The 11,826-nt window shown below is 47.4% G+C and overlaps 1 protein-coding gene across 3 annotated transcripts; it reads right to left on the bottom strand.

The window, feature by feature from the left end:
• Nucleotides 1–1,356: 1,356 nt before the first annotated feature.
• Nucleotides 1,357–11,761, bottom strand: NFKBIL1 (NFKB inhibitor like 1). 3 transcript variants are annotated; one of them, XM_040250247.1, is made up of 4 exons: nucleotides 11,675–11,761; nucleotides 10,252–10,528; nucleotides 2,265–2,486; nucleotides 1,357–2,137 (listed from the first exon to the last, which is right to left on the bottom strand). In XM_040250247.1, exons 2-4 carry the CDS (start codon nucleotides 10,514–10,516, stop codon nucleotides 1,548–1,550), a joined length of 1,077 nt encoding a protein of 358 aa, XP_040106181.1. In that variant the 5' UTR covers nucleotides 10,517–10,528; nucleotides 11,675–11,761; the 3' UTR covers nucleotides 1,357–1,547. The 3 variants fall into 3 exon arrangements, with proteins under 3 accessions (XP_040106181.1, XP_040106180.1, XP_040106182.1); XM_040250246.1 differs by lacking the exon at nucleotides 11,675–11,761 and adding an exon at nucleotides 10,929–11,112; XM_040250248.1 differs by lacking the exon at nucleotides 11,675–11,761 and adding an exon at nucleotides 10,868–11,020.
• Between the last annotated feature and the right edge of the window lie 65 nt (nucleotides 11,762–11,826).

The following is an 11,826-nucleotide window of genomic DNA, read 5'->3' as shown; positions in this document are numbered from 1 at the left end:
CTACTTCCGAAGTCTCCGGCCTGTGAGAGGAACCGGACGCTTGGGCTGCTAACAGCTCAGTCTCTTCTCTGAATCACGGCAGCTTCCTCTCACAGGATCTTTCTCATCAGCCCTCCCTCCTCCTGCCCCCTGAACATCTGCCGGGTCCTGGGAGACCTGGGGCCTGTTGGCTCTCTGTCTTCTCCGAGGGTCTCACACCCACCTCGTGTGCCCATGCTTCCAGAGACTTCCCCTCCCCGTCCCCCATCGCCCTCTGCTTCCACACCTGGGATTCTCCTGTGTAGACCAGCATTCCATTCCAAACCTGAAAAATAAGTTCTGATTCACAACATTCTCTGGTGCAGACATGTGTGGACTGCGCACGTGCCGGCGCATGCCCATATTCTCCTGAGTCCTGCCCCTGAGTTCCTGCTGTGTCCTGCCAGTACTGTGGGATCCCGCCGGTGGTGTAGGGTGCGGAGCTGTCTGCAACTTCCTACCCTCGTTCAAGGGAGCTGAAAAGGGGACTGAGTTTGAAGAGTGGAAGAGATGGTGCTCCCACTACCCTCCCCCCTTAGGAACCCTAGACCTTCTCCCACCACCTGCCAGGACCTTTTCCTTAACCTCAGGAAAAGGGGATGTTTACCTGGAAGGCCAAGACTGGGCTGCCCAGAGATGGAGCCCAGGTTTGGGATGGGGGCAGAAGGTGGCTGGAGGAGTTGAGAACTAGAGCCCTGGAGGAGGAGAGTCAGGACTGAGAAGCCCGGGACTGATGGCCTCGGGTGTGGATCTCTGGTTGCCCAAGAACAGACAACCCAGGTTACATAATTTGGCTCTTTCCGCCTCCTTCCCCTGCTCCTAATTTTAGTAGCTGAAATTCCACTCCCCCACAAGGGCTCTTCCCTTCTCCTCTCTGCTTCTACCCCCTATCCTCCCACCACATTCTCATGGTCCCCCAGCTCCAGGTGCCCCCAATTCAGATCATTCAGTGACTCAGCAGAGGGAAAGCCCTGTGTTAGGGGAAGAGGGTGTTAAGTGGGGAGGAGGATGTGGTTCTGGCTGGGGAGGGGAGGGAAACTAGCTTTGTTCCCCTTTTTGCCTCTGTTCACATCTATTCCTCCAACCGCTGACTGAAGAGTGGAGAGGAGCCCAGCATACGAAGGGGAGAGACTGGAGGGCAGACAAGCTGGGTCCTCTTAGCGCCGCCCTTATGGGCGGGCAGGGGGCTTCTAGTCTGCAGCGGAGGGCACCAGTCAGTATGCGCCTGCATGGTGCAGGGGTGTAAGAGCTGCAGGTTTTGGCATGTGGAGTGGGAAATGAGAAGTCACGGGTGATGAAAACCACAGTGATGGAAAAAGGCAGAGGAGACACCGGGTGTGCAACGTGGAACCAGGTCTTATTAGGAAATGGCAGAGTCAAGGAGCAGGGTGGTGGCCCGCATCCCCCACAACCCCACTCACTGCAAGTTTTGCTCCCACCCCATATCCTCTGCCCTTCGGTACTGGCCTCCTGACCTTAACCTTCCTACTGTCCTGCCCTTCCTGCAGTTTTTTCTTCTCCCCTCAAGGTCACTTGAGGGCCTCTGCGTGGCGATTCAGGGCCTGAGAAAGGGCTGTCACGGCTCCCATCACTCGGCCCAGCTCCCAGGTCTCAATCTGGCTTCGGAATCGCTGCAGGAAGCGGTCAGGGTGCCAGCGGACCTGCTGGACCCTCAAGTACCTCCTCAGAGCCCCCTGTTCCTCCAAGGGGGGACCCCTGGCCACCAGTGCTGCAGCCATGGCTTCTGGGTCCCCTCCCCCAGGGCAGGGCCAAGGCACATCACCAAAGCGCCAGAGTCTGCCCCGCCCTGCGCCTCTGGGGTGCTCTGCCCGGGGCCCGGCTCTGGCCGGCTCCGGAGCTCGATCCCCGAGTGCCTCCTGCGCCCTCCGAGCTCGGCTCTCACGCAGTTCCTCCTCCTTGGCCCGGGCTCGCTCTCGAAAGAGCCGCTGCTCCTCCTCCTGCTGCCGCCAGCTGTGCCCGGAGCCCTCAGCCCGTGGGGGTCGGCAGGCTCCCTCTGTCTCACGCCGCTGCTGCTGGTGCTTCTGGGCATGTTCCCGGGCCATGCGATCTGACCAGGCTGAGAAGGACTCGGGTTCCTGGGTCTCATGGGAAGCATCATCTGTTTGGGAGGGCAGGTGGGGGTGGTCTCGGAGAGGCCGTGAGGAGGTGATGGGCAGCATGGGAGAAGGGAGCACAGGAAGCCAGTGGGGAAGAAGGGTGGCTGTGGATGAAAATGGCATCCTTACCTTCAAATCTCCCGATGACCTCCTGCCACTCGTCCTCCAGCTCTCCCTGCAGCTTCTGTCTCCATTCCTGTTCCTTAGAGGCCTCATCTTCCTCCTCCTCCTCAGCAGAATCCCAGGGGGGTCCCCAGCCCAGAATCTGCCCTGGGGTCTCCCCATCCTTATTCTTTATTCCCATGGCAGAAGGACAGCGACTCAGCAGTGGCAGGAAGAAATCCGTGTAGGCTGTTGACGGGAGAGAAGTGAGCACAAATTAGCTAGGAGGGCCGCCATCTTGAATCTGGCAGGTCCCTCACTCCCTTGGTCTTAGAGCAATGGAAGGGTTGCCCACACGGATGCCTCCTGGGTACTATGCAATCATCCTCACTGACAAATACTTATTGATACTTTACCTCATGAGTAAGTGTGGTAGTTTAAAATATTCTGTCTTTGCAGACCAATTTGGTGTCCTGGGAGCTCCACTACATCAAATGATATTTTCTAGCTTGCCTCTCTTTGCCTGTATATTCCATTTTTTGGCTTGAAAAATACTGTTACTTTAAACTTTTTATTGTGTTTCTCATATAAAACTATATCCTATATAGAATACCTGAACACCCCAATCTGTACCATTATAAATATACAAATACATAATATTTTTCTTTTTGTATCACTTTTCAATAAACTGAGAAAAATAAATATTCTCAGGGAAATTTCTCTCAGCCAGCCTTAGCCAGGGGATGCTGAGAGGGTAATAGAGAGGTAGTCTAGTAATGAATTTAAGCCACTGATGTTCCCAGCAGCAAGGCAAACTCTTTCCAAATGACTGCTGACCTAAGGCAGGGGAAAGGGGTTGAGACAGAGGGTCCCAACCTGGCTGACAGGAGGCTGGGGGAAACCAGGAAAGGGACTGACATGCCTGAGCTCCCCTCTTCCTGAGTCCTGACCTCAACGCACCTGCTCCATTGTCAGCTGAGTGCCAACACTGCACCTAAGTGCCCCCTGCCACAGCCACCAACACCCCCTGCACTCCCAGGACAGAGGAAGGTGAGTGAGGCACCCTCCCTTCCTGTAGACCTACTTTTTCTCCCTAGGGCAGGAGGAAGTGGGCCAGCAGTCTTTCAATCTTTATTCACTGATGCTAGAACATACTGGCTGCCTGGCAAAACGATGGGACAAAGGAAGGGCTGTCCTGTCAGTACCAGGAAGGCGCAAGATAGAATGGGTCCAGCCTTGGCTGGCCAAGGCCCACTGCCCCCCAACCATCTCCTGGCATACCTGAGTGTCACTCAACGCAAACCACATCAGGATGAGGGGTGGGGGAACTTCTCTTTAGTACCGATGTGACCTGTCACAAGCCCTTCCAACCTGTCCCACCCAGCAAATGGCCTTGTCTTTCAACAGCTTATTTCCCACCAGGGCTCACAGCAGGTGTGAGGGTGGGTGGGTGCTCAGGTTTGCATGGGAGGTTTTTAAATTCATAGGTTTGAAGGGGTAAGGCCTCCAACTATAAAACACTATGAGTAAAATCTGGTACAGCATATTAAATAGCCACTAAAGATTATGTTGGTGTGGGGAAAAAGCAGGCTGCAAAACTGTATATAGGATCCAATCACAACTGTGTGAAAAAAGAGACCAAATCAATGGTTGAAAAAAAGATTGGAAAGAAATATGTAAAAATTCTAGTTTCAGGGTGGTAGACTATGAGTAGCTTTCCCTCCAAGTCGTACCTGATATTTTAATGTGAAAGGGACATAATTAATATGAAATTTTCTTTTATTTTTAAAGATTGAAGAACAAATTTAATCACTGTTAACAGCTAGGTGTGGTCCCTTTTCAGTCCTGTCTTGGTGTATATAAACACATATGCATGACAATTTCTTTTCAAGAGTTACATGTTGTTTGGTAACTTGCTTTTTTCATTTAGCAGTTCATTTATAATTTCCACAGGAGTATACACAGACTACCTCATTCTTTTTTGTGACTGTGTAGTGTTCCATTGTGTCTATGAAACAAATCTTCCCACCCCCAATAGAAAGACTGTGTTTCCAAAAATGATCAGTCTTATACATATGTGTTTGTGGACTCCTTACAGTACTTCTGTGGGGTAGATTCTCAGAAGGGGAATTTCTGAGTCAAACAAAATGTGCAATTTTGCCAAATTGCTTTCAAAAAAATTTGTGCCAGGGTACACCTCATCAAGAAAATAGGAGTGCCTAATGAAATTATAGTTTTATCACTTTCAGGAAACTTTTTATATGTGATAAGGAATATTATTCAATTATTCTTGAAATACACTAGGTAATTATCAAAGTATTTTTAAAAAGAATATATGAGTGTCTGTGAAGTCCTTCATCAAATCTGAATATCACCAACCCTTTAAATTTTGCCCATCTGATAGATTAAAAAAATGACTTTATTAATGAAAGTTTTTCATATTCATATTCTTTGTCTACTTTTCCTCTGGATAATATATAGATATGAGAATTATTTATATAATATGGGTACCCATCCTTTGTGTTTATTTCACATATATTGTAAATATTTTCCTCTATCTTTTCAAAGTTTTTGTCATTAAATCTGTGTCTATTTTCAACTTACAGCTTTTGACTTTATTTCATTCTTAGAAGGGTTTTTCTCCACTCCAAGATTATGCCCTTGTGTTTTTTCCTACTATATTTATTCCTAGAAAAAAAACTTCTTTTTCAAAAAAGGAAAAAAGTACCAAGTATATATGATAAGCAACCTATTCCTACCACAAGGTATGTTAATGTATTTTCATTTTTGCAACATAATTTTATTAAAAAAAAAACCATCAGAGATAAAACTAAAGTTTTCTTTGATACTGTCTTCCAGGTTTTATCTCCCCAGAGAAAACCCTTTCGTGAATTTGAGACTTTCCTGTTGCATTTAGATGTTTAATCTGCTGTAATTTACTTTTGAGTCGGGTGTAAGGTAAGACTATTTTTCTCCAGAGAAGACAAATGGTCTGGTATTATTTATTAAATAGTTCACCTCCACCCTCTCCAGTTATTTGAAACACCAAATTTACTGACAGTTTAACAGTACAGATCAACTTTTCCCAATGTTCTGTAATTCATATGTTGTACTTTTATACTGGGAAAAATAAATGTGAAAAAAAGCTTTGTGGCGTAAACACGTACTTCATCTTAGTGATGGAAGCACTGTTCTTCACCCCAAAACGAGACACAACTTCTGTCTTAATGAGATTTTGATACTAATTGGTACAGAACACTTTTAAAAAATGCCAGATCAGAAGTTTATATTCAGTGATGATTGAGATGCAGAGGAAGAAAAGGTAACAGTGGGCGGGCTGGTTGGAGAGGGCTTCTAGCAGGAGGTGGGGGCCTACACTGGGTTGTGAAGGGAGAATAACTTAGCAAGGTGGAAAACTTACTAGGGCGGGCAGGAAGGCGACAGGCAAGAGGCAGATAAAAGACAGGCCTGCTTGTTGAAAACAGGCTCGGGGTCACTGAAGACAGTCATGGAGCAGGAGTCTCAGGTTTGTGGGTGTGCTGTGGGAGGTTAAGTTGGAAAGGCAAAGGGAACGTAAACCGGATGGCCCAGTCATCTGTAAAGCAGGGCCACAGCCTACTTCTACTGAGCAGATCAAAGTGGGTAATGGATGGGAAATGTCTCATACTGTGCTGGCACAGGGCAGAGGTGCAGTGAATGCTACACTAAGGAGATAAAAACAAAAAAATCAAGCTGGCTTTGGACTTACTCTTTTTGCAAAGATGGTGACAAAACGACCCTGTTTGTCATTGTTCACTCATTCTTGCTGAAGGCAGAGAATGGCTATTGTTGGATTAAGGTGTGTTTATACAGGGGTCTCTGACAGCTAAGACCACCTCCCTAGGTGTTACCAAAAGCCTCAAAGGTAGTGGCCATTTACTGGCATCTCACTGGGTGTGACAACCCAGCCCAGCCAATTCAGAACGAACTGACATATCCCTTGGACCCACCATGGGAACTGAAGGGAAATCTACCCTCCCCCAGAAGATTCTGGGTCATTTCACCTGTTCAAAGAAAATACCTGGATTTTAAGGCAGAATGGTCCCTAGAGATGGGCCTTCCTACCAAGGAGTTAGAAGGCCACCTGGTGGTAAGGATGGCAGGGGACCAGGAGGAAGGAAAGCCTGAGAGGGCCTGGGAGTGACCTGAGTGTAGGTGAAATTTCAGCAAGGTCCTGAAGTTTTTGGGCCCTGTTTTCCTCATCCTTAAATGGAACCATAATGTCAATCTCACATGATTCTTAGAATTCAATACAGTGAAGGAAGCACCTACCATAAAAGACATTTCTGTCACTAACGAAGCCTTAACTGAGTAATAAAAGAATAAAAATAACAGCACTTCTCATCTTTTGCTGTTGTTAAGTCACTAAGTTGTATCTGACTTTTTGTGACCCCATGGACTCTAACCTGCCAGGCTCCTGTGTCTGTAGGATTTTCTGGAGAATACTGAAGTGGGTTGCCATTTCCTTCTCCAGGGAATCCTCCCGATCCACGGATCGAACCCACATCTCCTGCACTGCAGGTGGATTCTTTACTGCTGACCGCTAGGGAAGCCCTACTTATCATCTAGTGAATACCAAAACTGCACCAAGTGCTTGCCTCACTCGCCACAACCTCCATTCTAGAGAAGCAAATTAGGTTCACGCAGGCTAAACTGGAGAGGGCTTGACACACAGCCCATTAAGCGGCAGGGCTGGGACTTGACGGGGTCTGAGGTCTGCCTCAGGGCATTCTGCTCCGTTGTCATTTACAGTATCAACTGTCAAGTTGGGTGCCTGCACTTTGTAAACCTCCTCTCTTTGTTCTAAGTTTAAAAAATATCTGAATAGGTCAGCCTATCTCACTATGTTAGGGGAACTAAACAATAGGGGGTTTTTGACTATATGGGGGAGGTTTCGGGGTGTGGGTGAGGTTCCTGTACATTCTTGGGGAGCTGGGGGGGATGACAACAGCAATCAAACTGAGTTCAGATTGCTCATCCACCAAGAGATTTTCATCTAACGTTCTTATTCTAGAAGGAAAGTCTCTAAAAGGGGAAATGGCGTTTCACCTGTTATTTTCTTAGGGAGAGCTGCACCTCTTCTGAGCTGCCTCCACTGCCACTACAGTATCAACAAGCCCCCATCAGTATCAAAGGCTTTCCAGAATGCAGATATTTGGGGGATTTAATAAGAGCTGATCTGAAAGTACATATAGTTGACCCTCCATATCCTCAGGTTCCACATCTGCAGAGTCAACCAACCACAGACCTAAAATATTCAGGGGGAAAAAAAAAATTCCATGAAGTTCCATAAGCCAAAACTTGAATTTGCAGTTTGCCTGCAACTATCTACATAACATTTTCATTGGATTAAGTATTTTAAGTAATCTACAGGAAGATAGTGTATGGGTTATATGCAAACATCACACCATTTCATAAAAGGGACCTGAACACCTGCGGATTTGGGTATCCTGGGAGTGGGGGGTTCTAGAACCAATCCCTCTCAGATACCAAGGGACAATGGTACACTGTATATCAGGGAGTCTGGGAGAGCATGGCTAGCCCTGGTAACCAAACATATGAATGTTTCTGCAGTGAAATGTACGAATATTGACATCAGTAGGATGACAGCATATCATAAATAGCTTAGCTTCAGTTTAGGTTAGATTTTTGTCACCAAATGAGTTTGGTGGCAAGCTGATGAAAAAATATGGTTCTTAGAGTGTATCTGAGGTTCAGAACTGTGGGTAAAGGAGTATGGATCTATTAATACCCACAGGAACAATGGCCAGTATCTAGAGTGCTTATCATGTGCTGATCACAACAAACTGTGGAAAATTCTGAAAGAGATGGGAGTACCAGACCACCTGACCTACCTCCTGAGAAATCTGTAGGCAGGTCAGGAAGCAACAGTTAGAAATGGACATGGAACAACAGACTGGTTTCAAACAGGAAAAGGAGTATGTCAAGGCTATAGATTGTCACCCTGCTTATTCAACTTACATGTAGAGTACATCATGAGAAATGTTGGGCTGGATGAAGCACAAGCTGGAATCCAGATTGCCGGGAGAAATAGCAATAACCTCAGACATGCAGATGACACCACCCTTATGGCAGAAAGTGAAGAAGAGCTAAAGAGCCTCTTGATGAAAGTGAAAGAGGAGAGTGAAAAAGTTGGCTTAAATCTCAACATTCAGAAAACTAAGATCATGGCATCCAGTCCCATCACTTCATGGCAAATAGATGGGGAAACAGTGGAAAGTGGCAGACTTTATTTTTTGAGCTCCAAAATCACTGCAGATGGTGACTGAAGCCATGAAATTAAAAGATGCTTACTCATTGGAAGGAAAGTTATGACCAACCTAGACAGCATATTAAAAAGCAGACACATTACTTTGCCAACAAAGGTCTATCTAGTCAAGGCTATGGTTTTTCCAGTGGTCATGTATGGATGTGAGAGTTGGACTGTGAAGAAAGCTGAGCGCTGAAGAATTGGAGCTTTTGAACTGTGGTGCTGGAGAAGACTCTTGAGAGTCCCTTGGATTGCAAGGAGATCCGACCAGTCCATCCGAAAGGAGACCAGCTGATGTTGCAGCTGAAACTCCAATACTTTGGCCACCTCATGCGAAGAGCTGACTCATTGGAAAAGACTCTGATGCAGGGAAGGATTGGGAGCAGGAGGAGAAAGGGATGACAGGATGAGATGGCTGGATGGTGAGTTTGAGTGAACTCCGGGAGTTGGTGATGGACAGGGAGGCCTGGCGTGCTGCGATTCATGGAGTTGCAAAGAGTCGGACACGACTGAGCGACTGAACTGAACTATCACATGCTGGGTGCTTCATTATGTACTGTGTCAGTTGATGCTAAAAACATATGTCACAACATGGGTGCTTTGAACACAGGTGTTATCACTGTAATTCTATAAAGTACCACAGAGCAGAGACGATCTAGTTAGGCTGCTGGGATACAATCCTTGCTCTACCACTTAATAGTTGTTTGACTTTGGCAAATTACTTCTCTGTGCTGTTTCCTTATCTGAGAAGTGAAGGTTGATGTTAGTGCTTATATCTTCACAGGGTAGTTGTGAGGATTAAATGAGTGGCTTCGTGGGAAGTGCTGTGTGCTTAGTCCCCCAGTTGTGTCTGACTCTGCAACCCCATGCGCTGTAGCCCGCCAGGCTCTTCTGTCCATGGGGATTCTCCAGGCAATAATACTGGAGTGGGTTGCCATACCCTCCTCTAGGGGATCTTCCCAACTCAGGGACTGAAACCAGGTCTCCCTGATTGCAGGCAGATTTTTTACTGTCTGAGCCACTAGGGCAGCCCTAAATGAGTTGCTCTGTGAGAAGTGCCTGGCACTCAGCAAAGGTTGCTACTAATTAATTTTGCACAGGGACAAATTAAGCATCAAGAAAGTTTAGTTACTTGCCCAAGAACACACAGCTGTTAATTGTGGAGCTGGGATTTGAATCCATGCATTATAACTGCCGAGAGTAGCCTCTATCTTACTTTTCATACTACAGGCAAACAACCAGTTAAGAAAAAGAAGTAGCTACTAACCTAGATATTGTGGCTCAGACCGTATAGAAACTGCTTGCAATGCAGGAGACCGGGGTTTGACCCCTGGGCCAAGAAAATCCCCTGGAGAAGGGAATGGCAACCCACTCCAGTATTCTTGTCCAGAGAATCCCATGGTCAGAGAAGCCAGGTGGACTACAGTCTATGGGGTTGCAAAGAGTCGGACCCTACTGAGCAATTAACATACAACAATCTAGAGAGATGTGAAGCTTAAGTACTAGTTGCTGTTTGGGTAATGTTGGGCTCCTCAGACAGTGGTAGCTCAGTAATGTGAAGGCATAAACGATAGCCATAAGCCAACTTGGTCAACTACTTCCCTAAGTCCCAGGACCAAAAAACTAGCTTATTTCTTCTACCACTGGCCTTCATCTCAGACCCCATCGTTGCTCATGACCTTGTTCCCCACCAGGCAGACTCACCATCAGGGCCCTGGCGGGCAGCGGCATGCAGCGCCGTGTCCCCATGGCGGTCCTGGTGGGCAGGGTCAGCCCCAAGCCGCAGCAGAAGGCACAGGGCAGGGGCATCGTGGCGGGCGCATGCCCGGTGCAGAGGTGGGGGCTGCCCAGCATCTACATCAAGGCCTGGGTGTCGCTGGAGGAGGGCTTGGGCCCGGACCAGCCGTCCTGCAGACAAATAGCGACGGAAGCGACGCTCTCGGCGTTGGCGACGGGAAGTGGAGGCCATGGAACTCTTGGGCTGAGGAAGAAGGATAAGAAGGCAGCAGTCAGGACCCCAGCCTTGGATGGTCCCTCCCCCTCCATCTCTGGCATTCTCTCTGTTTCTCCCTTCGGTTCCCCATTGCTTCTGACAATTTTCAACAAGAAATGAGGCCAATCCGAACCCTCATCCCTTTACCAGATGAGAAGTTTGAAAAAAATTTTGAGAGGCGCTGGGGTCACATTTTTTTTTTAATGTAAAATTTGAGAAAAGGGTAAATGATTACTTAAAGGCTCATTAGCCCAGGTAAATTTCCATAAAGGATTTTGTTATATAATACAAAACAGAATGATGGGGGAAATTTTTATCAATAGATACCTGAATTTTAAAAAGTCACAGACAATTTCAAATAATGATCTAGAAATTGAATATAATGTACCCGGCAGACAGATGTAGAGGCTTCTCCCTCTGGGACTTGGGGGGAGGGGTTACTCATCAGACCTGCCCCCCCCCCCCCGCCCCCAAAGTACCCCCGGAGCAGTAGGCCCGAAGCCCGTGTTTAAGAAGCTCGGAGGAAGGGAGGCGGGAAGGGCGGAGACACTCTAGACTGACGGAAGTGGCGCAAGCCGAGAAGCAGGTAAAGGGCGGAAATGAACTGTGAGGCGTGTTACCGGATGTCGTTCCTCCCCGAGGGGGCAGGAGGTGTTTCCTTGGCCCAGCCTCCGGGGGGAAACTAGGGAACTTAAGATAAAGGGTCCGTCTGAAACCGGAAGTCTGGAAGACAGGCGAGGAAAAGAACAGAGGCCAAGGCTCTTGGGGAGTTTAACCCCGCCTCCTTCAACTGGTAGGAGAGAGGAGATGGTTCAGTGATAGACGAAAAGATGAGACGAGAGAGAAAACAGAGGAGATAAAGACAAGAAAAAAAACCGCAGTTAAAATGCAAAACTAAACCCCAAACCACAGTAAGGCCAAGGAAGGGACAGATCATAGAAGAAAAATACAGTAAAAGACAAGGAAAACAACTGTAGGACAAAGCAAATGAGATGAATGGAGAAATTTGGAATTGGAAAGATGTAGCGAAAAAAGATGGAAATGGGAGGGAGAAAAAAGAAGGGAAGAGAAGTTGGAAGAATTCAGAGAAGCCCAGATATTCTATTCCCAACATACCACGCATAATTTCCTTACCTCCTCACCCCATTCTCAATCTCTCTCTGCCGCCTTCTTTCCTAAACATTCTTCTCCTTTCGGCCGCCGCCCCCCATTTCTTCCAACTGGGAAAGCTCTGCACCTGCTGTAGTTAGCGGGCACCTTTGGACCTGGTCTCTGCTGCCACCAGG

The sequence above is a fragment of the Oryx dammah genome, unplaced genomic scaffold (assembly GCF_014754425.2).
Source record: "Oryx dammah isolate SB20612 unplaced genomic scaffold, SCBI_Odam_1.1 HiC_scaffold_11, whole genome shotgun sequence".
Classification (NCBI taxonomy): Eukaryota; Metazoa; Chordata; class Mammalia; order Artiodactyla; family Bovidae; genus Oryx; species Oryx dammah.
This window is presented reverse-complemented; position numbering and strand designations above follow the sequence as displayed.